At 47.7% G+C, this 24,970-nt stretch overlaps 2 protein-coding genes across 6 annotated transcripts in view; one reads left to right on the top strand and one right to left on the bottom strand.

Annotated features, from left to right (window-relative positions):
- Window positions 1-18,165, top strand: part of NRAP (nebulin related anchoring protein) — a 70,033-nt gene extending 51,868 nt beyond the window's left edge. For all 3 annotated transcript variants that reach the window (XM_058544032.1, XM_058544033.1, XM_058544031.1), the window contains 10 exons: window positions 1,531-1,635; window positions 1,982-2,089; window positions 2,956-3,267; window positions 8,941-9,045; window positions 9,859-9,957; window positions 11,259-11,363; window positions 14,719-14,826; window positions 16,122-16,433; window positions 17,355-17,486; window positions 18,061-18,165. In XM_058544032.1, the coding sequence (XP_058400015.1) occupies window positions 1,531-1,635; window positions 1,982-2,089; window positions 2,956-3,267; window positions 8,941-9,045; window positions 9,859-9,957; window positions 11,259-11,363; window positions 14,719-14,826; window positions 16,122-16,433; window positions 17,355-17,486; window positions 18,061-18,165 (1,491 nt within the window). The remainder of the gene's footprint in view (window positions 1-1,530; window positions 1,636-1,981; window positions 2,090-2,955; window positions 3,268-8,940; window positions 9,046-9,858; window positions 9,958-11,258; window positions 11,364-14,718; window positions 14,827-16,121; window positions 16,434-17,354; window positions 17,487-18,060) is intronic.
- Window positions 18,166-18,281: 116 nt separating this feature from the next.
- The window catches only part of HABP2 (hyaluronan binding protein 2), a 32,664-nt gene continuing 25,975 nt past the window's right edge, over window positions 18,282-24,970 (bottom strand). For all 3 annotated transcript variants that reach the window (XM_058544034.1, XM_058544036.1, XM_058544035.1), the window contains 4 exons: window positions 24,335-24,477; window positions 23,435-23,569; window positions 21,680-21,825; window positions 18,282-18,942 (listed from right to left, as the gene is read on the bottom strand). In XM_058544034.1, coding sequence (XP_058400017.1) covers window positions 18,778-18,942; window positions 21,680-21,825; window positions 23,435-23,569; window positions 24,335-24,477 — 589 coding nt within the window. In that variant the 3' untranslated portion in view covers window positions 18,282-18,777. The remainder of the gene's footprint in view (window positions 18,943-21,679; window positions 21,826-23,434; window positions 23,570-24,334; window positions 24,478-24,970) is intronic.

The raw sequence follows: 24,970 nt of genomic DNA, 5'->3' as shown, positions 1-24,970 counted from the left end.
GATGATTATTGTAGGGAGGATTTGTGGTTATCCAAGCACAATCCTATAGTACGTGTTTGTCAGAATTCTGGAATTTCTACCTCCTCTTCTTCTCACTCACCATTTACCCAATTCACCCTTTAATATTTCTAACAAAGGGGGACACGGGAAGGAATCTCGTTACATAAAATGATCATTCCAGTCTTATTGGTTTTCCTTCTTCTTAGTGGCTCTCTTACAGGTTTGAAACAGAAAGTGAGCTTGGCAGAGAATTAAATTTTGCATCATCTTTAGTTTTTAAGATTCTCCTTCTGACTCTGACTTTCAGAAGTCAGTTGAGATTGGTGCTTTATACTATTAGTTCCCACTCTCACCCCAAGTCAAAAGGTGAGGAATGGCAGCTTGCGATAAGAAAGTCCACAGGGCCTGTGTAGTGATGTTGTCAATGTTAAATTCCTATTGAACCTTTCCTGCCTGCTTTGTGAGCTGGGGGCAGAGGGGTAACAATGCCTCTTATGATGGCCTCTGGCCTTGGGGAACTCAGCATGCACAGACCCATTTCTAACCAGGAGAACAGATGTTTTTGTACTGGCTGAGGCCACGCAGGGCAGCATCGACCTGAGTTCACCCATGGAAGGATCTGGGCTTTAGTAAAGGATGCAGACCAGGGTTTGCAGCTTCCCTTCCACCAAGCAGAGCTTCTCCTAAATTTCCCAGATCTTAGTATTGTCTTTACACCGACTCCTCTAGATAAAAATCTACAATGGGAAGCACCTCAATAGTGTTCCTAAATGTGTTTTTCTTTCCTTAGTCTATTATTGAGCCAAGCACAGAGGAGGAAAAAATACCTTTTCCTTTACCTGTCTTAGGTTCTCAGCTGGGGCTCTGTAACAAAAGACAGATCAACAAAAGGAAAGCACACAAGTTTATTTAATATAAGCTTTTCTTGAGACAGGAGCCTTCGTAAGGAAATGAAGAGCAGAAGAAATGGTTAAACCTGAATGTTTTTATACTAGGTTTGATGAAGAGTGGAAAGTTGTGGAAAAATGTGATAGGACAAAAGGGATGAGCTAAGGGTAGCAAACTGGGGAAAACTTAGCAAGGCCTGTTTGCTCAGATTCCTCTCTGTGTCCCTCTGTCTTCGGAGACAAGATGCTCCTTTCCTCTGGGTGCAAGTATAGCACCTCTCACAAGACGGTCTTATGACTTTCTTCAGGGGAGAAGGTCAGAGGGAGTTCTTCCAACACCTGTGTTTCTCAAATTCCTTCAGCTTAAAATATTCAATACGCCTAGATGTGTATTTTGGGGTAGAACATGTCCTGAACCTCATCAAAAGCAACTTGCAATTTCTTACATATTCCTTTATATCACTCAACTTGACCCATGAAAGACTGTCTTTATTGAAAGAAACATCTTTTCCAAGGCTGAGGGTGTATCCAAGACAGAATGAATGGCCTTTCACAAATGCGTTTTCCAATTGCAAACGAGGGACCCCCCACTGCAGAAATGCATAGCACTTATCTTCTTGCTTTTTCTTTTCTTTTTGCCCAGCGCCTCTATAAAGCAGCAGGAGAGGACGCGAGACACCAGTACACAGTGACCCTGGGTCTGCCTGAGTTTGTCCGAGCAAAGACAAATGCGACCAATCTGAGTGACGTAAGCCTTTCTTGTTGCTGAAGTTCAGGCACACTCCTAAGCCACGTATGTCTGTGTCTGTGATGGGATCTAACGGTGACCCTTCTGGCGTTCACGGAAACTTTAAAAAAGATGTATCTTTTAGATGCTCCTGTTAAATATACCTTTTCACAAATGTGTTGAGTACATACGTGTCAGAGCCCATGACAGCGTGTGTGCTGAGGAGATTTTCTTTGCAAAATAGAAAGCTTTTGCTTGTCAGAAATCGATTCTGGAACACTGTACTACAAATGAATGGGGTAGCCTTTGTTCGTTGATTCGTGTAATTTTTTTTTTAAAAGAAGATCTACATGTGTTCCCACTGTAGGCAAAGTACAAGGAGTCTTGGCGTAATCTCCGTGCTCAAGGCTACAAGCTGACAATAGACGCTCTCCCCTTCCAGGCTGCGCGGGTCTCTGGAGATATAGCCAGTGATGTGAGTTGAATGAGATGACCTTCTATCTTGCCTCATTTCTGTTAACTTCATGTAAAACAATGTCTATGGCTGATTTTCCTGAATTAAAGCAAATCTATCACCATGTGAGACAGGGTGTCACCTGCAGAATATATTAGTTATGAATGAGATCCTTTGACGGAGGGAGGGAAAAAAAGGCTTTGCTAATCAGAAGCTAAATTCAGGCCAAGGTCTCCAGCAGGAAGGAGATTATGTTTTATTTCTAATCGCAATGCTTAGGCAGTGATCCACCTGTAATACGTGAGCTGCCTGTTTTCTAACTCCACCCAGAATTAGAAAGAGAACTCGCAATAGAAAGTATAACACAGCCCTAACGCATCTCCCTCTTGGCTCTCTGTCTTTGCACACGTTGGTGTTAGAATTTGCCAGCTGTATTTCAGCCACTCTGTTGATAGCGTCCATAGCTTTGGGACATGAAGGTGACTTTCTCTTTCCCACAAACAAATCACAGAAAATGTGGACTTCAAATAAATGGATCCTGTCTTTTGAGTTTAATGTTTTGCCACATGCAAATGGCTAAAGCACAAGTTTCTCTTTTACCCTTTTTGATAAATTCCTTTTGGCCGTAGGATGCGTAAGGGGAGTGGGGCCTTTACTTTGGTTCTGAGGATCTGGTTTTAATTAGATAGGAAGAATGAAAAGCTGTTTTAATTGTTCATCCCCCAGGGAGGAAGCATGCTCTCAGGCCAACCTCACTGTGGTTTTTCTTATAATCATCACCTCCTCATGTAAGAACAGGTGATTTTTCCAGAGTCTGCAATGAAAATGCGCAGGTGGAATTTAAGCAGGTCGAATGCCGGCCGCTGACCAGCTGGTCCGCCTTCCAGTTTCTCTACAGACATGACTTTGTGAAGGAACGAGGCAGGCTGATCGGGGCCCGGAGCGTGAGCGACGACCCCCGGCTCCAACACTGCCGGCGGATGGGCCAGCTGCAGAGCGAGCTTCAGTACAGGAGGGCGGCGGCCGGCAGCCAAGCCCAGTGCCACCTGCCCATGGACATGGTGCACCTGGTCCACGCCAGGAAGGCCCAGGCCCTAGCCAGTGACTACGACTACAGGACACAGTGCCACAAGTTCACGGCAGTGCCCGAGGACCTGAAGATGGCCTGGGCCAAGAGAGCTCACGCCCTGCAGAGTGAGGTAAGAGGAGCCTTGTGGATCGCACAGCAGCCCTTGACCTTCATCCTACCACCAAGCCTGGGTGTACACCTCTGCTTCTTCCTCAGCCTTTCAGGCTCCTCTCCCCCAAACAACGACTTGCTTGGTCTATGTCATCTAGGTCGGGATCATGCAATCAATCATTCAGCAAATGTTTATTGAGCACCCGCTGTGTACCAGGCACCACTCCGGGCTCTGGGGATACAGCAATCAACAGAAGAGTCAAAAAACTCTTGTGCTCATGGAGCTGCCATTGTATGGAGGGAGACAAAATATGAAAAGTAAAATATTTAGTATGGTAGATGGGGACACATGCTATGGAGACAAACAAAGCAGGGGGTGGGGTGGGAGGGTGTGGCTGTGTGTGTACCTGCACATGTGCAATTTAAAACAGGGTCAGGTAGTTCTCATTGCAAAGGTGACCTTTGAGCAAAGACCAAAGGGGATGAGGGAAGGGGAGAGAGCACTCCTCAGCATATTTGAGCCAGAGTGAAGCAAGTGGGTGAGTGAGGAGGACATGGTCAGGGATGGGGTCCGAGAGAGAAGAGAGGCTGGACCGTGTACAGCAGGGGTGGTGGTGGTGACAGGAGAGAGTAATTTAACCCTAGCTGATGCTTACTAACTGCTTGTCATTTCTGTCACCCTTACTACAGCACTGTGAGGTGGGGACGGTTATCACTCCTGTTTTACAGATGAGGTCACATGGGAGGTGCCGAGGCAGGACTGGCTCTAGAATCCACGTTCTTAACCATCCTGCTCTGCAGGAGGGAGCTCAGAGCAGGGGAGTCGTGCTTCCTACAGCACAAGTGTAGACACTGATGCCCTCAAAGGGGAGTCTTCTCCCAAGCAAGGGCACCAAGCAGGTTGGTGGGTAGCACCAGCCCCTCCCACATCATGGTGGAAGGTTCTGGAGTCAGTTCCTTTCGAGTCAGTCCCATGCCCCTTCTAAGCCTCAGTTTCCTCAGCTGGGATGTGGTAATGATGACTATGTGGTCATGGAACACTTACAGAGCACACGCCATGTGGCAGGCAGTGTACCCTGTGGGCTTGCCCACATCGTTTCTAGGCCCCACAGCATCCCCGCTCTCATTGTAGAGAATAACCCATGGGACTGTTGTCACACTAACCCTAATCATCCACATCAGGGTTTCTCCACTCTGGCACCTTTGACATGTTGGGCTGGATAAGTCTTTGTTGCTGGGGCCAGTCCTGTGCATTGTAGTGTCCCTGGCCTCCACCCACTAGATGTTAATAGCACCCCCCTCAGTGTGACAATCAAAGATGTCTCCAAATATTGCCAAATGTACCTGGGGGAAAAAATTGCACCCGATTGAGAACGCAGTTCTCAGTTGAGGACTGCTCTGTGTGAAGCACTAGCACGGTGCCTGGTGCATAGAAACACGCCAGGAAGTGTTAGCTGTTTTGATTACATTCTCTCCACCAACCCTTCCGATTCTGGTTGCCTTGAGGGCAGTGACTGCTCTTGGTTTAGTTATATGCCACAGGCGGAGTAGTATAAACACATAATCGATGATTAACTAGGATGCAGTGATTTAATGATCATCTAATTATTGATCACGATTTGCTGGAACTTCAATATCACATTGTTCATCAACAGATAGAGTGTGGAGCAGGGTGAGTTCATGGGCCCCACACAGGGGATGTGGTTCCACTTAGAAGGCCTTCCACTTGCTAGAAGGCCATCCTGTGGCCTCCAAGAACATAGAGTGACTCTGGTGCCCAACCAGGGACGTTCTTGTCAATGGCCTATTCCTGGAGAGAAGAGAAACCTTCTGGGACAGGACGGGCCCCTGAGGAAAATATAGAGGCCACCTGAGAGAGGTGAGGGGGGCTGAGCTGGGACCCCAAAGATGTATATTGGAAGCCCAGTTTTGTCACTTATTGGCTGTGTCCTTGAGTAGTCACTTCACTTTCTAGGCCTCCATCTCTACATCGAAAAAGCAAAGAGGTTCAATTTGATTGATGACTTCAGATTTTAGGATTCATAGGTAAATGTTTTTTAAGTGGTGGCATCAACATCATGTCAGATTTTTATTTTACTAAGTAAGGAAAAAGAAAAAACCCCACTACCTCAAGCTACCGTTTATGTCATTATTTCTGAAAAGAAAGGAGTTTTTAAAATTATTATTATTATTATTATTTTTGCTGGGGAAGATTTGCCCTGAGCTAACATCCATTGCCAGTCCTCCTCTTTTTTTGCTTGAGGAAGATTAGCCCTGAGCTAACATCCATGCCAGTCTTCCTCTATTTTGTATGTGGGACACCACCACAGCATGGCTGGTGAATGGAGTAGGTCCATTCCCGGGATCTGAACCTGCAAACCTGGGCCACCGAAACAGAGTGCGCGGAACTTGAACCACTTGGCCACGGGGCCGGGCCCTGAAAAGACAGGATATTTTAACACTAAAAAGAGTAGGAAGAATAGTCTAAGAAAAAGTGTCCTTCCCAACAAATGGTAGTTGGCATTCTTAGACTGACATTTTATGAAATAGGATATATATTAAAATTTTGAATGCTGAGAAATTATTGCTTAATTTTAAAAATTACCATATTATGTTTCATGCATTGTTTTTTAAACTTCACATTTGTTAATTTGGGAGGTTAGATTACAAGATGCTGTGAACGTTAGACCCCACAGTGCCAGCTGGTTCTGAGGCTTCAGTTTTCTTGCGATCGTTATGGAAAATCCAGTTTCATGTGGTCATGTTGTGTGGAGAAGGAAACAAGGGCTCAGCAGGAGTTCACTCAATTCAGCAGAGTCTGGGGAGGAAGAGGAGCCCCAGTGCCTCTCCTGTCCTTTCCCACCCAGGCCAGAAAGAAAGCTGTGTGTCGGGCTAGAGGGAGCCAAGACGTGTTCACCCCTGGGGCAAAGGTCCTCAAAGACTGATTGCTCAAGTCACGTGCAAGTCATGCAGCTGAGACCCATGCTGTGCCCAGGCAGTGGTCCACCATGAGTGGGTGCTGGTTCGGCCGCCTCTTCAGGTCTGCCATGCTGCGCTCCCCTCCGTGATCTCGCACGGGGCTGCAGCTGCCCTGGAAATCACATATAGGGACTGTCAAAGGGACAGTCCTGGCCCCACCCTTTAAGCTCTCTGGGCTTCAGTTTCCCCATCAGAAATAACAACAATGACAGTAACAATAGCTAAAATGTTGAATAATAAGCTAATAATAATACGCCAAAATGCTTATTCTGGGCCAGGCATTTGTTTAAATATTTTGCACACACTATCTCACTTAGTATCTAGGTAGGTGCTGCTATTACTCCCATTTTTACAGATGCGGCAACTAAAGCACTTGTAATCTGAAGTAACTTGCCCAGGGTCACAGGCCCGCAGGGAAATGACTTGCTCAAGACCATACAGCGAGTAAGAGGCAAAGCAGGGCTCTCTGACTCCCCCTTCAGTGCTCTTTGGCTCCCCCAAGTGGCTGGATTAGGAAGCCAGGTGCTCTGGCTCCTGAGTGTTCTCTTAATGACTACTAGTGTGGTATACCAGTTGCTGGTGGCTCTTCTGAGAATCCGAACAATCATTTGAATAGCAAAATTGTTCTGTAGATGGGAACAAGACCCCCTCCTTTGCAAGATGGTGTGTGGACTGAATGAGGTCATTAGTCTAAAGCAAACCACGCCCTATGCGAGGTCTTGATTATCATGATTTTTATCAATATGATAAACATACCCCTTCCCCCAGTCACATCCTGGGTGCAGTTGTTTACATAATTCCTGTTGGAAATCAGGGACCGAAATCTGTAGCCCGTATATTTGCAGCACAGTGCTCCAACATGGGGGTCTGGGAAACCCTGCGTGTGAATCTGAAGGTGGCTTCCAGGCCTTAATATGTGCAAGGGAAAATAGTGAGACTGCCATTTGGGGAAGGCAGATTCAGCAGGGCAGCGGGAGAAGGTCTCTTGTTATCTTAGAATCCTTCTTCGAAACCGTCTTCGGGTAGCGCTTCTTCTCGACTCTTCTCCTCTCTCCCCCTCTTTTATCGTGAAGTCTGGGGCAGGCGTGTTGTTTTTAGGGCCTGTGTGAATAGTCAAAGCTGGGCTGGGAGCTGAAATATCAATAGACAATCCATTTATAAGAGAGTCGGAGGCACAGTCAGATCTTTGGGGAAGCTGCATCTTGCTTTCTGACTTACCTGCGATTGTACTGTTCAGCTCAACAAAAGGCGAGTTGAAAGAGCACTCCCCACTTCATCTCGCCTATGAAAGGAGCAAGGCCCGGCTGTGAAGAGGCCCTGTAGGATTATTCTCTCTAACTTAGAAATTTATCCAATTTTCTCTGTTCTTTATCAGAGTGGAAGGAAGGCAAAAGCTTTGCCGGTGTAGACTGAAAGATCGCGGGCTAAAAAGCAGTCTTACTGACAGGGGGTTTTGAAACCTGCTCCTGAACCTGAGTGATGGCTCCCTTCACCAGTTGGAAAGCAGAGTCGAATTTGCACAGGGGCATTAACCAGCAGACAGTAGATCAGAAACGGACCCTCTTTGAGGCCAGCTGTGAGGGATGCTGTGAATCCTGAAATGAAAGAAAACTAAAAGGGCCAAAAGGCTGATTTCTGGAGTGATATTTTGCATTGCAGCAGAGCTTGTATCTAAATTAGAGCAATGCTATCAACTTCGTTTAGATCCAAATTTTAGATTTCCTTTGAGAGTCTTTTTCCACCTTAAAAATGCCTAATTTCTCTAAAGAGAAGAAGAAAAGCATCCAGGCGACTGTCTCGTTGTCGGAAACGGTGAGCAGATCGAGGAATAGTAATAAGATTTAGCGTTTTAGGAGACTCCTAATCAGACCCACTGTCTCAACGTACCACTTCTTATTTTCTCCCAAAAATGATGCTGTAGTTTTAATCTTCTGAGCCATTACAATGAAAAAAATGGATAAGGCTCAGCCTGTTTTTGCAATATAAGCAAATCATGAGTAACAGTGGGAGGAGGGGGTAAACTGAGGCACAAGAATATTAAAATGGCTTACACACTGTTAGCTGGCTGTATGTAGGTTTGTTCCAGTTTTTAAAGTCCTGCCATAGTTGTCCCCCCGCCCCCTACTACCGCAAGGAAAGAAGCAAATCTGATGTATAGAGTGGTTTTTGCCCCTGAGGACACTCAGGTGTTCTCATGAGAACAGAGGGGTTGTTATGACCTTCAGGTATCGCAGAGAGAAACTGAGTCACATATTGGTAAAGAGATTTGCTCCGAGTCACAGCAGGTTTGATCCAGAGCTCAAAGCCCTTTTATCAACAGAAAATGTGTAAAACATTTTTATTTTATTTAGGCAGGTGGCCTCACTGCCAGAATGAAACAAGATAGTCGGGGCTGATGCTTGGGCTCGAGCGTGTGTCTCAGCCCTTCTTTAAGTGACCATTCGCATAGGTCGTTGCCTTCTGCTTCGCGTCCTACCAATTCACTGGTGGGGCCTTCTTGCATCTCATGCATGATCCATTATTTAATTCCTGGCGGATTGCACAAATTCAAACAGTTTGACTTAATGACATGCAGAATGTGCTCTGAATGCAGATGTTGAAATGTTGTGATGAAGCATTATTCCAAATGCTATCACAAATCAAGGCTCTTCCTGCAATGCTCCAATAGTCTTAGACACTCTCCTGATAAAAGCCAATGCTTTTCTTCCTGCAGTTACGCTACAAGTCAGACCTAATGGGCATGAAGGGTACAGGATGGCCGGCGTTGAGTTCCCCACAGATAGAGAGTGCAAAGAAGGCTGGAGAACTCATCAGCGAGGTACCATCAACCTAACTCTACCATAAATGCAACCTAGCATTCATTTCCTTCTGAAGAGGGAGCCTGCTTGTGGATGGAGAGCCCAAGAGGGCCCCATGGCCACTGGACTCCCAGTATTTTTCCGGGGCCATTTGCAACCAAATCCGAAAATGGAACAAGAATTCTCTTGAAATGAATTCACTTGCTGGGGAGTTAAAGGCACATTCCACATTGGGCAGTGAAAGACGGATGATGCTTTAGAAGGTTCTCAATAGATTCATTATATACAATTATGATCTAACCTGGCCCATTATTTTCTTGAGGGGTGCAGAATTTGCCACTCCCCTACTGAGTTTACTCGGAGGATCCAGTGTCCAGGGGTTATCCGATTTCAGATGGTGTTAAAAGTTGCACAGGGTGGTTACATTAACTGAACCCTCCACCATATTGACGGCCTGGGGATTCTTGCCCTGGGCTCCCCTCGAGGGTGGCACTGCTGTCTTCAGTTTCTTAATAATACAGCTTACTTGGGCAGGGTCCGAGCAGGGCCACACTGATGCTGAATCCCACCCTCTACTGAATTCCTTTGTTGTGGTGAGTTACAGTGTTCTGCAGCCTCTTTTCTTCAAGAAATTAAATACCTGTAAAATGTTCCTTATCACAGAGGCAGCTCAGATCTCTTCTGTATCCTTGTGAGGTGTTCACCAAGAAGGGAGACTTGCTTTCCTGTAATGTCATTGGCATATTTGGTACTGCGTAGGTGGGAAGAAGCTGAGTCCAGCAAAATGCATGATGGTTGACTGTTTCCTGGGAATCTTTGTCTTCCCCTTACAGACCAAATACCGTAAAAAACCAGACAGTATCAAGTTCACCACGGTGGTTGACTCCCCGGACCTGGTTCACGCCAAGAACAGCTACATGCACTGCAATGAGGTGGGTGTTTTCTCATCAGTCACCCCAGGTGTGCAGTAGTGGGTAGGGCTGCTCAGTGGTCAGTGCTTAAGACACGGGCTCTGGACAGGTGTGAGTGCAAACCTTCTACTACCTGAGTGATCCTGGGCCAGTTATTAATCTCTCGTAACCTCCATTTCCTTATTTGAAAGGAGGGTAATGATAGCAACCATTTCATAAGATTAAGTGAATTAAATAAATAAAAGTATGTGAAGCTTTTAGCAAGTGTCTGGAACACAGTAAGTCCTCAGTAAAAAGTCTCTTATTATGGTTTGATTCATAATCCTAACAATAGTAGTACTAAGTATTATTGATGATCCTTACCAAACACTAGATCGGATACATCCTAACTGTTGCTGGATGGTAATGGAATTAAAAGTTTAACATAACCCAGCTAGGAAAAAAAAAGAAAAAGAGCAGCTATATTAAAAGCTTCTTTCTGCTTTTACTCTCAGTATGACTTAGTCCCATTTTCTCTCTCCTGTATTTATTTTGAAGAATAGCAAGTTAAATATTTTTTCTCTGAAATTGTCCAGGGATTCAATTCTGCACACACAGTGACGAAGCCGCCCCATCCTCACACAGAGTCCAAATGTCTGACCAGCTCATGTTTGCAGAGCTCAAGTTGAATTTGGGAAAAGATCGCAATATTAAATATTATATTTTCCTCTCTAAAAATAGATGAGGCTCAAACATTTCCTAAAATTGTTTGCAGTTCTTAAATTGCTGTTCTAAAAATAGCAACTAAGATAAAGCTTGAGTTTTAAAATTGTGTCTTCCTGGGACCCAGATGGACCAGGAAAACGTTAATTTTCTGAACACGTTAAGGCATTTTATAATAAAAAGACTAATTACCTGTTGTGTCTTTTTATTGTTACTATTAATGTTAAACAACAAAGGCATTGAGGCATCTTGTTACTAGTAAAAAGCTTCTCTGATGCTTAACTGCAAAAATTCTCTGAAATATCCACACAGCTTCTACTGTTTGTCAAACACACAGGTATAGCCAACCAGGATGCTGGTCTGTGGCCCATTTGGAGAAGATCTCGATGAATATTTTAAACAGGGTCTATTTAAAACCAGCCAGCCCCACCTGACCCTGGCCCCATGAACCCCCTCCATCAGACAGAGGGTTCTGGAAGGATGCTCTCCATGTGCAAAGTTAGGTTCTGCTCCCACGCTGGGCACTGGGGTGGGAGAGGCAGGAGGGGGAATCAGCCTGCTTCTACCTGTGATGTCAACAAGTGTAGTTTCACACTTACCGTGGCCTGTCTTCCTCGCAGCGCCTGTACCGGGCGGGGGATGCGGAATCGCTGCACAGGTTCACCCTGGTCCCCGACCACCCTGACTTCACCAGAGCCCGCCTCAACGCGCTGCATCTCAGTGACGTAAGTGAGCCGGTGGTTCATGTCATGTGTGCTGGTTCTGTAAAATTATCTGGGCCCAGACTGGATTTTATTTGTTAAAAAAAAAAAAAAGAGTCCTAGGAAGGAGGACTGAGAACAGAGAGAACGCTGGACTGAGAGTGGGACAAACTGCATGCGTGACTTTCAGTCACTTTCCTCACTGGGCCTCAGTTTCCTCTGCCATAAAATGGGGAAAGAGCTGTGCTAACGGACACCTGGGGCTCCTTCCAGCTCTAAAAGTCTGATTCTGGGCCCGGCTCCAAAGACCTCTGTCGTGTGCCTAGTTAGACCGTCAGAGAGTGGTCCCCTGGCCCTGGCAGGTGTAGACACCTGCTCTGTTTGTTTCCTGGACACGTCTCCTTAGCCATTCAGAGCCGTGCAACTTTGGAGACGGAGTGGCACTTTCTCACTCTGCAGTTTGGAAAGATGCTGCCATTGTAGCCCATTGGGTCCAAACACAATTGGCTCCTTTGTGCGTGGGGCTGTGGCCTCCACCACTTTAGTTTCCCTCAGATGTGTGCCCTTTGCGTGCATAACCAAGATGCTATTTCCTAAACCCAGGCTTGTTGTTAGCAGGGGTTGGAGGCCCCTGGTTGTAATAGAATAGGCGGCCGCTCGGCCAGCAACGCTATGATCCTGGGATAACAGGTAGCGAGGCGGTGAAATCAAAAGACGCTGTCAGATCAGAATAACACAGGCTGAGTGTGTCAGCCTGGGGCAGCGCGGGGCCTCCCAGAGTCCGGCCATTCTTCCCTCCCTGGCCTGGCCATTGTGTCCTGGGGCTCCGTGCAGATCAACAGCTGCTACCGTTCACCCTAGAGGTGGCTGCCTCGCAGGGGTTGGCGAGAGGCGCCTCTAGTTAGCGTGTGTATTAGTTTGTTGCGTTTGTAAAGCCCTGTGGGATCCCACGCAGTGAATGCGATGGTGCTTTGTAAATATGAGTTATTATGACCATTTGATGCTTTTGAGGGATGCGCGAGGGATAATTTTAGAACAGCAGCTCTGGTGGGCTGACCTCCATCTGGGGAAGCAGGACCTCCCCCGCAGCAGAGCTTGGACAAAACATCCGTCTCATTAATGCTTCAAGGATGGAGAAGGCCAGGCCTCCATTTGAGGAACTATGGAGGCCCAGAGCCCTGGAAACTGGGATAAAACTGCCAGTCCATCTGGGGCCCAGCTTAAGGAGGACAGCCACCCCAGGTCGGTGACAGAAGCATCTTTCCTCTCACAAGGGACGCCAGTCTGTAGAGTCCTGGAGCTGAAATTAGCCGCCAGGGTATGCGGATATGGAGAACTCATGAACCTCTTTTGAAAGAGCACTTCTTCGGGGGCGTGTAGAATACGCACAATTGGATCAAGTACTCTGTGAGGAGGATGTGGAGGGAAAGTGACCTTTCTGGGCAAAGAAAGCCATTGAGATGTGTAAGGCAGCCGAAATAACTAAAAATCAAATGACTCTAATGTGTGAGGATGAGGACAAAACTGTGCCCACTGTGATAAAGAAGAGGAACGCCCAGGGTTCCGAATCAAAGAGCCTACGGAATCTAAAGGCTCCCAGTGGCAAGGCAAAAACCTCAACCGAATAAAAAACTCAGGGAGGAAGTGATGACAAGCAAGCAAATAGTATACAGGGAGAAGGTACCAGGAGGAAGGGAGCCAGCAGCTTGGGGAGAACCCCAATTTGGGCCATGCTCTCTGGTTGACCCCCAGTTATTGAGACGTAGAAGCTGGGGTGCCTTGGACACCAAAGCGCAGTGACGTTGGAGTTGGATACTGTGTGACATTTGGTGTCTTACCCAGCCCAGATCCAGTGTGGAGGCTTTTATTAGGAAGGTGCTGACAGTCCCCTTGCCAGGGACTGGTAAGGATTTGACTCTATTTGTTACTCTAATATCTGTGGGGCCACCAAACCAGGAAGCATAACGTGAAAGAGGATGCTTGGTCTGTCATTTTCTGAATGCCCCTTCCCTTCTAGATATCTCTCAGTCCTGCCTGCTAAACTCAATAGTGATCCAGTAAATGTAATCACGGGGGCCATGTTTGAGATCCATCCATTAGGTGATTCCCCCAGGGATGACTGGTTCTGGATTTCTAGGCCTTTGAACATGGTAGGTATTTGGTTCATGGTTTGTGGTGTTGGACATTGGAGTTCAAGGTGCTGATGAAGGTGAAGGTGATGATGGAGAGCGGTACATAAAAATGATGAGGTCCACCGTGCTTGGCCCAGGCACTTTGTGGTCCCCTCTAGTTGCAGGCCCAGTTGTGGGGTGGGTGAGGCACTTTGCTTTGTATCTGCCACTCTTCCTTTGCTTAATCCCCCCAATCTCCTATAGAAAAGAGCCTCAGCCTTGACCTCTATTTCTAAGTGACAAAAGTAAAGTTCTTAAGGGCACCTGATCTGCCGTGGCTCACGGAACGAGTGAGCGACCGACACGGTCTGGGGCTGTCGCTTTGTCGTCTGCTGGTGAGGTGCCTCACCTGCTGTCTGCCTTCTGTGTGGCTGAATAAAGGACAGCCCTCCACTGGGATCTCCAGATGACTCCTTTCATGGAGCCATTCCCTTATCTTGAAAAAAAAATATTAGCTACATGAAGGCACGGGAGATTTTGATGCCTCTGTTGGTGATGTGGGTCCTTACCTGGGGACTAAGAGGATGTGATTACAGGCTCCCAGAGGGTACGTGAGAACAACTTGAAAAGGGAAAAAATGAAAGAGGAAGATGTGAAAGACACAGGTCAGGAGCTCGGTCAGTTCTTGACAATCAATTTAATTCAGGTGACGGCTCTTCCCTCGGTGCAGGCACCAGGAGTGCATATGGGATGCAGCGTGCTTCATAGTGATGGTGTGATGTGGCCTCAAAGGCAGCCAAGGGCCCCCAGGAAGTCAGTGGAGCTAGGGAACACATGGGAGCCAAGACCCACGAAACAGCACTTTCAGCTTGTGGGAAGAAACAGAGTTCTTGATCTTTGAGTTCTGGCGTCTAGAAGCTGCGAACCTGAGGCACTGAAGTGAATGCAGAGACAGGAAGGAGTGAGGTGAGGGCCTCCGATACCAGTGGGGGGAAGCAAATGAGCTAGACCCAAAGACTCCAAGACCCAAAAGAGCAGGGCCTGATGCTCAGGTTGGGGGCTTAGAGCTGAAGCCCTTCGTGGCCAGCCCACCAGTCCCAGAGCTGGGGAGGTCCTCAGAATGGACATGGGGCCCTGGGCCCTGTCATTCTGGGCACCAACAAGGCAGAGGGCACGTGTTTAGGATCTGCTCCTGCTGAGAACCAACAACATGCCAGACGTGGAGTTATTCACTCCCTGCTCACCCATTCTTTGTTTCCCTCATCTAGAAAGTCTACAGAAACTCTTGGGAACAGACCCGGGCTGGCGGCTATGACTTCAGGCTGGACGCCATCCCATTCCAGACTGCCCGGGCGTCCAGGGATATCGCCAGTGACGTAAGACCCCGTGCTCTTTCTCTCCCTCTGTCACTGATAGATCTTAACTCCAGTTTTCTCAGTTCTGTTGAAAGATACACCACCAGGAACCAAAGCTGAACAGTATTTCAAATGAAAGAAAAAATAGAAAAAAAATTATTTTCCAGAACCTTAGCCAGAAATTTGGAATTGGGCAAGATTATATTCCCACTCTCTTTCTTTTAAGAGAGGCACTCTTAAAAGTTGATGTATGTGTACCGAGAAATCAATGAACATGCGATTGATTTGTTGATCCACAATCAAGGAACTTCTTTTAGCTGAAGTGCAATGTGACAGAGTAGAAAGAGATTGGATTTTTCTCCTAGATTGACTTGAGTTCAAATCCTGGCTCGGTCATTTATGAATTGGCTCTGTGGTCTTGGGCAAGTTAATTCTCTGAATTAATCTTAATTAAATTAATCTGCTTAAATTCTCTGAACTCAAATTTCTACATCTGTGAAATAGGGATCTAATACTTGTCTCGTAGGATCGATGTAGGAATGGAAACAAAATCATTTACAGTGTCACACACATACCAGGTGTTGAAAACATGGCAGCTATTATTATTGAAGAGGAGGGCATCATTGACTAGATACGTGATCATTCATGAACGGCTTGTTACTGGTCCACAATGAGATACGTGCAGAAATCAAGAGCAAGCATTTAGAAATATTTTTAGTGATTAGACACTGTAACATCCAAGCATGTGACTGATGGACTCATCTCGTTGAGTGGGGTGGAGGCCCGTTGGGTTGTTATGAAACGCACATGGTACCACTACATACCAATCACATGAGTAGGACCACGTGTTGGATTTTGATGGATTGGAAATTTAAAAACAAAGTGAATCCAGTCCTTCACTATAGACAGTTTGAAGGAGCACTGGACTGGGTTCCCGAAAGCTGGAAAGAATCAAAGGAAGAGAGACTGCTGAGAGAATGGGCTCGCTTCTCTTCCTGTTGGGTTACTAATTACAGCAGCAATAATACTGGTAGCCAGCACTCAGTGGGCATGAACCTGTGCCAGACATGAAGTTCAGCCCCCATCTTGTTGAATCGTCTCATGTTCCATGGGGTGGAGGTTCATTCTCCCATTTTATCAAGTGGGGAAACTGAGGCTCAGAGAGACTTAGTAACTGGCCTGAGGCCACACAGCTAGAAGGTAGCAGAAGGAGACATAGACCCCTACTTGAATCCAAAGCCATGCCCTTGAACCGCTGTTGAACATCCTGTGGGCTGGCCCCACCTGTGACCCATCTCTGCTCCTCTGACCTGCAGTTCCGGTACAAAGAGGCCTTCCTGCGGGACCGGGGCCTGCAGATCGGGTACCGCAGCATCAACGATGACCCGAGGATGAAGCATTTCCTCAGCGTTGGCAAACTCCAAAGTGACAATGAGTACAAGAAGGACTTTGCCAAGAGTCGGTCCCAGTTCCACAGCCGCCCAGACCAGCCCGGCTTCCTCCAGGCCAAGAGGAGCCAGCAGCTAGCCAGCGATGTGCGCTACAGGCAGCCTCTGCCCCAGCCCAGCTGTGACCCGGAGCAGCTGGGCCTGAAGCACGCCCAGAAGGCCCACCAGCTGCAGAGTGATGTGAGCTGCTCCCACAGGCCTGGCTGAGGCTCTTCCTCTAGTCCTTCTTATAAGAGACAGCCGTAACCCCACACTGCATGCTACCTTTGAGAGGAGCCAGGCTGAGATAGAATCCATGACACCTAACACTTTAGTGCTAGAAGGCACTTTAGTGTTAAAAAGGCGGCCATGAGAGGGAGAATATGTTGTTGCCAGCAAAGCCAGGACGAGGGGAGCAAACTCATCTCATACAGGAGCTCCTGTATGAGCTCCTGTAAATTTAGCACTTTAGTGCTAAATTGCTAATTGCAATTTACTGAGGCCTCATTGTGGGCCTGGCTCTTTGCCAAATGCCTTTCGTGCGCTGTGCTTTGTAGCTCTCACAACAACCCCATTACTGCCCCATTTTACAGATGAGGAACCCATGGCTTAGAGAGGTTAAGTAACTTACTCAAGATCACCCAGCAAATAAGGGGCAGACCTGGGCTGTGAACTGCATTTGGTTTGATGTGAGAAGCCATGCTCTTGATTGCTATGCCATTCTGTCTCCCAGGGATCTTAGTAGCTCCCTAACCCAGCCCTTGTATTTTGTCTGGGAAGAAACTGAAGCCCAGAGAAGGGAAATCACTTCTCTAAGGCCACAGAGCAAGTTAAGGTAGGAGCTCGGACTTCAGCCAGGTCTCCTCACCCTCTGCCCCCATTGCGGCTCCCATCACTTGATGGAAAGATGCGAGGGACAGTGACATGCTGGCCCAGGTCACAGCACATCGGGTCATCAAGATCAGGGAGCTCCTGTATGAGATGAGTTTGCTCCCCTCGTCCTGGCTTTGCTGGCAACAACATATTCTCCCTCTCATGGCGGCCTTTTTAAGCCTAGCCACTCTGGCCAAACCACCCCCAATGCTGCTGACCTATTCCTCTTCCTTCCCTCCTTCCCCCAAGGTCAAGTACAAATCAGACTTGAACCTGACCAGAGGTATTGGCTGGACACCTCCTGGATCCTACAAAGTGGAAATGGCCCGGCGGGCTGCAGAACTGGCCAACGCGAGGCGCCTGGGTCTCTGGGGGGCTTACGTGAGTAGCAAGCTGCAAACCCACGCTGGCTTGCAAGGCCACGGGGAAAGGCAAACTTGTTTCTTTTCAAACTTTATTTTTGGCCAAAGGTCAGCTGGCTCGAAAGAAGTGTGAAATGAAGCTCGAGCAAGGCGCCTAATTTCGTGGGTCTGAGATGACCAGGCACTGACAGCCGGGTTAAACTTCCTGCAGGGTTTTCTCTGAAGTCACAGCCATTAGTTCTGCGGAGACAAACCTACCAGGGCTACATCAATCCCTGGGCCTCAGCAGCGCAGGCTGCGCTGACTGCCTGCTCGTTACATTAGCGGAAAGGGTCAGGGGCTTGCTGGCTACAACAGTCTGGGTTTTGAACCCTACTTTGTTCAGAAGAAAGACACCACCTCTAAATGAGAGATTGGCTTTGCTTCTTTCTCCTTCTTGCCTTGAGGATCTTTTTCCTTGGGGAGGGTGGAGGAGGGAAGAGGAAGGGGAGGGTGAGCATTTGAAATGCTCCTGGGGCATCTTAGACAGCTTGTCCTGTGGGAGAGGGCGGGAGCTTCATTTTAACTCAGGGCCCTGTGTTTGATTTCTGCAGGGGGGGCCAGAGGCTGTGGAGCCTGGAGAGAATCAGAGGGGGGATGTGAACCCAGACGCCGCTGAGATTCTGCACGTCAAAAGGAGGAAGGCTCTGCTGTTGTGAGGGAGCAGCGTCCACCCAGAATTCTTGGGAGAGAAGCTGGAGAGGAAATTTGCACGCCAGAGGCATGCTTACATGGCTTCAGTTTGTGCCAGCTGTAAAAATGGCGTACTAGCCCATCCCCCAATCCGCCTTTATTAAAATAACAGCTCTCTGAAAGCGGATGGAGAATGTTGTATTTTTGGTCCTCTATCTAATGCCTAGAAGTAGATGGCCGGTTCTGTTGTGTACCTTGAGTGTCCGGGATGAGGAATAAAGATGTAAAGTGTTTCCCACCGATGTGGGGAGTTCTGAAATTCTGCATTTACAAATGTCCAAGGTGAAGGCAGTCTCTGAACACTGAGTTTTCTAGAAGGTACAATTGTTTGGAGGGAAGCAAACATAATATATGTCGGGTTGATTCTATCATTTCTTGGGTTACCCAGGAGGGAGGCTGATGAAATGGTGGAAATGCTGGTCCAGGACGCCCCGGGATGGGCAGCTGTTTTCTCTACTTAGAGCATGGACAATCCACTGCATGTCCTCCTGGAGGCTCCAAGGGTGTCCATTGCTGCCCACGAGGCCTTGCCTTGTCTGGGTGCTATGGAGCATGGGCTCTGAGTTTCGGAAGATGCCTTAGAAGCTAGCCTCCCTTTGGATGGTGGCTTTGATCCAATTCAGGAATTTGGTAACTTGAGTGTAGACCCCTGGCTTCTTCCCGCATTCCAGGCCCCAGCTCACTATCCCGTAGACGTAGTAGGTACCATTCTTCTCACAGGTCAAAGGGCCTCCAGAGTCACCCTAAGGGAAAAAGACTTAGGAGTTCAGCTTTGAGAATCAGAACACATTCGGAGACACCCCCCACCTTCTGTGAGGGGATACCAGGGGGTGATGGGGTGGACTTGTGGCCAGCTGCGGTGGGCTTCTCTGGAAAGCAGTGACAAGGCTCTTCCTATGCCTCATATGACACAAAGCTCTGGAGGGAGAGAGGTGAATACCAACCTGTATCCCTGAGTCAGGGAGGGCTTGGTAGAGAAGCCACAGGGCCGAGGCCACAGCGCCGTGGTCATACCCCCACTTCCTACTCTTAGGACTCAGCCACACAGGTATTACTTCTGTGAGTTCTCAGGAGCCCTCAACTTCTCATTCCAGAGGGGAACTGGGGGGCAGTGCCCTGTTTGGATAGAGCCCTTCTAGGACCCACAGGGCACACACAGAGTGAGGAGGATGGGGCTCAGAGGCGGCATGGCCTAGGTGTTCAACATGGTCTACGGGGTTAGATCTTCTGAGTTCCAAATCAGGCTTACTGCCTGTTAGCCAACTGGTCCTCAGTCTCTCACACTGTAAACTGGGCAAAGCAACAGACACCCCACACCCCACCTCCACTGAGGGTTCTCATGAGGATTAATGTTTGAAAGTACATAAAAACAGTTCCTGGTTCATATTAAGCTCCCAGTTGAAGTGGTGAGGAGGATGATGGTGAGGAGGAGGACAGCACAGTAGCTCTCAAACACACACTATAGCTTACGCACTACAAGTGACAGGATTTTTTTTTTCTTGAGGAAGATCAGCTCTGAGCTAACATCCATGCTAATCCTCCTCTTTTTGCCGAGGAAGACCGGCTCTGAGCTAACATCTATTGCCAATCCTCCTCCTTTTTTTTCCCCCAAAGCCCCAGTAGATAGTTGTATGTCATAGCTGCACATCCTTCTAGTTGCTGTATGAGGGACGTGGCCTCAGCATGGCTGGAGAAGCAGTACGTCAGTGCGCGCCCGGGATCCGAACCCGGGCCGCCAGTAGCGGAGTGCGCGCACCCAACCGCTAAGCCACGGGGCCGGCCCCTGACAGGGTTTTTAATGAATTCTCTCTTTAAATCTTAGCCATAACCTTATAATCTTGTGGATACATTATTTCCATTTTATAGATCAGGCACCTGAGATTGGAGAATTATTTTGGTGCAATGGACTGAATGTTTCTGTTCCCTCCAAACTCATATGTTGAAGCCTCATCCCCGATGTAATGGTATTAGGAAGTGGGGCCTTTGGGAGGTGATCAGGTCATGAGGGTGGGGCCTTCATGCATGGGATTAGGGCCCTTATAAAATGGGCCCTGGAGAGCTAGCTCTTTCCCTCCACCATGTGAGGACACAACGAGAAGATGGCAGTCTGCAACCCAGAGGAGAGTTGTCACCAGAACCCAACAATGCTGGCGCCCTGATCTCAGACTTCCAGCCTCCAGAACCGTGAGAAGTCAATCTCTGTTGTTTAAGCTGCCCAGTCTACAGAAATTGGTTATAGCAACCAGAGCAGACTAAGTCATTTGGTGATTGATAAAAGTCACCAAGTAAAGGACAGAACCAGATTTCAAACCCACGACTGTCTGTTTCCAGAGCCTGCAAGTACAGCCCTTGAAATACCCAGGGAACTGAATAATCTGTTTTCTCATTCATCTTCCGGGGGCTTAGGGCAAGTCACACCCATCTGCCCATGCCCCTCCTTTGAGTAGGTGGATATCTGCGGAAGGAACAGAGGGTCACAGTAGAGCCATAAACCCTGGAGAGGGTGACCGTGATTTCCCAACCCCAAGTGGGCTCAAGGCCAGCAGATCATTGTTGGGTTCCTTTGTAGCAGGAGCTAGGATTTGAATGTGTCCATGATGGGGTTTCCTGGAGAGTTGGGTGGTTTATGAGGTCAATAGGCAGAAAATTCTAAATTTAGATGTCCCTGGGAGTCAAGGAAGGATGTCTCCTGTGTGATGTGGCCCCTCCAGAGAGAGGGACTACGGGGAGTGGGCTTTGACTTGGGGCAAGGGCCTGAGGTCGCTTCAGCACCAGTAGATGAAGCCACTACCATCTCCCTCTCCAGCAATCTCTGCGTCACCACAGCCTTCAGCAGCTTGGTGGGGGGGTCCCAAAGATCCTGGACCTGGTGGGGAACGCCAGGCAAGCCCTAGGTTGGCTATGGCCACAGAGGAGCCACTCAGCCACTTGGTTTTCTAGGGCTAAATATCTCTCTGTCTCTGTCTCTCTCTCTCTCACACACACACACATTTTGATCCTAATGATTAGTTAATGTTATTGTGAATTCTCTGGACCTCTCATCTTTCTCCTTCTAGCCACCGGGCTTTTGGAAAGTTCCCTGCTTATTGGGATTTTCAGACATGCTGCCCAGCACTGAGGCCAGAAGCACCCTCTTCACATTTAAACACAGTGGAGCAAATTCCTGCTCTGCTACTTACCACCCAGGTGCCACAGGCCAAGATAATTCCTCTAAGCATCTGTAAAATGGTGATAATGGCATCCCCTTCACCAGAGCATTGTGAGAATTAAGGTAGACAATGCCTACAAAATGACTGCTATGGTTATTATGCTGAGTCGTCCTGGATTGATGTGGATTCAGATTTGCCAGGGGACAGATGTGTCCACTTGTGCCTTAGCTTTCTGACCCTGCCTCCCAGGCCAGGTGTCTAAGTGGCCTCTGTGCCCAGTCTAAGGTCCTGCCAGCCTCTCCTTCTCCAAGTGCCATTTGGCATCTCTGACCTGGCAGGAGTCTTGCCCCGGCTTATGCAGGTTTCCGGCACAAATCATGGTGTCATCGATCATGTGGTTGTAGAGTTGGCGGGAGTTGCACAAAGTGTTGGTGATCAGCTTGACTTTGGCATCCAGGAGCTGGCGGGACCCTTCCCCTGTGGGGCGGAGAGAAGAGGTTGCCAGTGTGGGGACCAGGGGGGCACCTGCCCCACCAGAAGCCAGCAGTGGTAAGAAAAAGGCCTCCGGCTTGAGTTCAGAAAGGAAGGGGCTTCCCAGGAGTTGGGCAGAGAGGCCTCATCTTTCAAGGTTGGAGGATCTTTGCATTCAGCCTTCACCATAGCTTCACAGACCTTCAAGGCTGTGCTTATCACAATGGAGCAGAATCATTTATTCCCTCCCCTGTCTCCCCAACTAGACCATGAGGTTGGAAGGGCAGGGTTGGTGTCTTAAACCATTTTTTAATTTTCCATACTGGCAAAGGGCTGGCACAGAGTAGATTTTTTTTGTGTGAGGAAGATCAGCCCTGAGCTAATATCCATGCCAATCCTCCTCTTTTTGGTGAGGAAAGCTGGCCCTGGGCTAACATCTGTGCCCATCTTCCTCTACTTTATATGGGACGCCGCCACGGCATGGCCCGACAAGCGCTGCCTCGGTGCACGACCAGGATCTGAACCCGGGCCGCCAGCAGCGGAGTGCGTGCACTTAACCACTGCGCCACGGGGCCGGCCCCTGGAGTAGATTCTTGATGGTTGATCATCTAAATTACCTCCTCCCAGAGCAGACATTTCCTCCCCTAAAGAACCTCTATTCTATTCAATCCCCTCTGGTCAGCATGGTGATGTTGAAAGGTTTAGATGGACTACAATGAAGATAGCTACAAAGGGGGTTTTCTGGTTACCCCTAAATCCAACTAACCAGAAATCCTCTTTCCCAAAAGCCTTGTGACAAATTTGTATATTACGTTTCACTTTCTTCATGAATACAGGCCTATTTAAAGTAATTCTTGCTTTCCCATGATTAAGGACAAGATTTGGGGGGCAGAGAAATCTATTTTAAGTGTTTGAGAAAAACTTGAAATACACTTCTGAATTTCATATATTAGAGGATATAATCTTGTCAGTACTATGAGGAAAGTAACCCTTTGGTTACTTTCTTAGATAAGACCAAATCCTAGAGACAAATCAATAGCTTGATTTAACAAAATTTTATAGAATGCTTACTATGTGGTGAGCCCTGAACAAGGCACTGTGGGAGAGAAAAAGATGAGTGAGACTGACCCCCGCCCTCCAGGGGCTGACTTAATGAATATCTCTAGAGAATTCTATCATCTCTAGAATATCTCTAGAGAATTCTATCATCCTATTGTCAGGATTCCAAACCTAGGGGGTAAGTATGGTTATTGGGAAACGAAAACTCAGCTGTCCAAGTGACAAAGCCAAGAATCTAACACAAGTCTGTCTGAGTCCAAAATCTATCTTCATTCTAATCTACCTAGGGAAGGAGAAAGGTCTCCACGGACACAGAATAAATGCTTGATGAAAGTCAAGAATCCAGGAGTAGGGGCCAGAGATAGACATGGAGTTCAGGGAAGACTCCTTGGAGGTGACGAGATTTAGAGCATGAGAGATGAGACAATCTCTTTCTCTTGATAATGCATTTTGAATATAACACTGATTTCAAGTTCAGAAGGGCAGTTGAGTTGGACCCTTTCTTCTCTGGTTGATGTAGCTCATCTGTCCCTGGAGAATGCATGGCCAGACTCACCTGTTTCTGTAACACCCCAGCCAGAGATGTGACACTCAGTCCCAGAAGGAAAGGGATCATCAGGCAAACATACAGTCTTCACGTATTTGGATTCCAGGGCGCAGTGACCATCCACTGGCTTTAGCTTGAGCAAAGCTAGGTAGAGAGAGAAAGGTGATGATATCCTCTCTGTCAAAGGAGCATCAACTTCAACTTGATTGGAAGGTGGTCATAGCAAAGCCCCGTCCCAATGCCTAAAAACTTCATCTTCTGTCATTTCATTCTTTTAACTTCCACCTGGGGAGGAGTAACACTTCAGGCTGAGAGTAATATCAAGAAATAATAGCTGAGTTTGAAATCATTTCTAATTCATTTTTTAAAAACAGGCTTTAAGAGGGAAACAAAGATATTGAGGAAGGAGGGAGAGTAAGAGGTCCTGTGAATGGAGAAACAGGGTACAGAACAGAGCAGCAAGCAGCTTAAGTACAGCATTGCCTACCAGGTGCCAGATGTGCATGGGGACACATGCACATCACATCCACATGCACATCATGTCACTGAACACACAGGAAGCTGAGAGCTGTACATTAGTGTTCGCCTTTTATAGAAGGGGGAACTGAGGCCTAGAGAGGTGAAGCTGGCTGGTAAGTGGGGGAGCTGGGATTCAAGGCTGAGCTCTTCCCACAACACAACATTCCTAGCATCTCTGCCTCTCAATTGAAGAGCTTGTGCACATGTATCAACAACCCTAACGCTGACTTTTAAGAACTACGAAGCTCTGGAATAAATGCTCTACCTTACAGGATCTAGGAGGGACCAAAAAGAGAAGAGCACCTTCTAGAACCAAACCGCAGCTTTCTGTCAATAGAGAAATCCACCCAGGGCAAGACCCGTGGGAAATCCACGATAGAAGAGACTTGCCAATATCATTGTAGGGAATCTCATCTCTTTCATTATAGTGGCTGTACTTGAGTATCTTCTCCACGTCAAAGCTCTGCTCATGGAATTCTGTCTTCTTCAGGTCCTGGTCCCCTAGCACCACTTTTAGGTGCCTGGCTTTTATGCTGTAAGGGAAATTAGGATGATCAGGAATAATTCCTGGGACTTGAGAGACTGGAGCCGAGCCCTGGCTTTGCTCCTGGTGAACCATGTGACTTGCGACAAATGACCTGACCTTCTGCAGCCTTGGCATCCTCATCTCTAATCATCGCCTTGCTCACAGAACTCTGCTGTGTGGTCCAAATAAGATAATGTGAGGAACTGCTTTGTTAATGGAATGGTCTCCAAATGTAAGCTGTAACTTGTATCCCACATTTCCTAGGAGACGTCTCATTCCCCCGGGGTTTGCTAAAGAGCAGCCAATTAACGTCTTGAACAAATATTGTTGGTAGATGCTAATGTTTGCATGTTTGACCTCTCTTGAGGAACACCTCCTAGCATCCCAGAAGAAATTGTTGAATAACAAGGTGGACTGGAAGACCTTCAAGGCTACCACCAAAACCTAGGCTACCTGGGACCAGCCTTGACCATGAACTTAGGGAACTTGGGAAGGTGGTG

This window comes from Diceros bicornis, chromosome 6, assembly GCF_020826845.1.
Source record: "Diceros bicornis minor isolate mBicDic1 chromosome 6, mDicBic1.mat.cur, whole genome shotgun sequence".
NCBI classification, from domain to species: domain Eukaryota; kingdom Metazoa; phylum Chordata; class Mammalia; order Perissodactyla; family Rhinocerotidae; genus Diceros; species Diceros bicornis.
The sequence above is the reverse complement of the archived record's forward strand: the minus strand, read 5'-3'. Positions and strand labels throughout refer to the sequence as shown.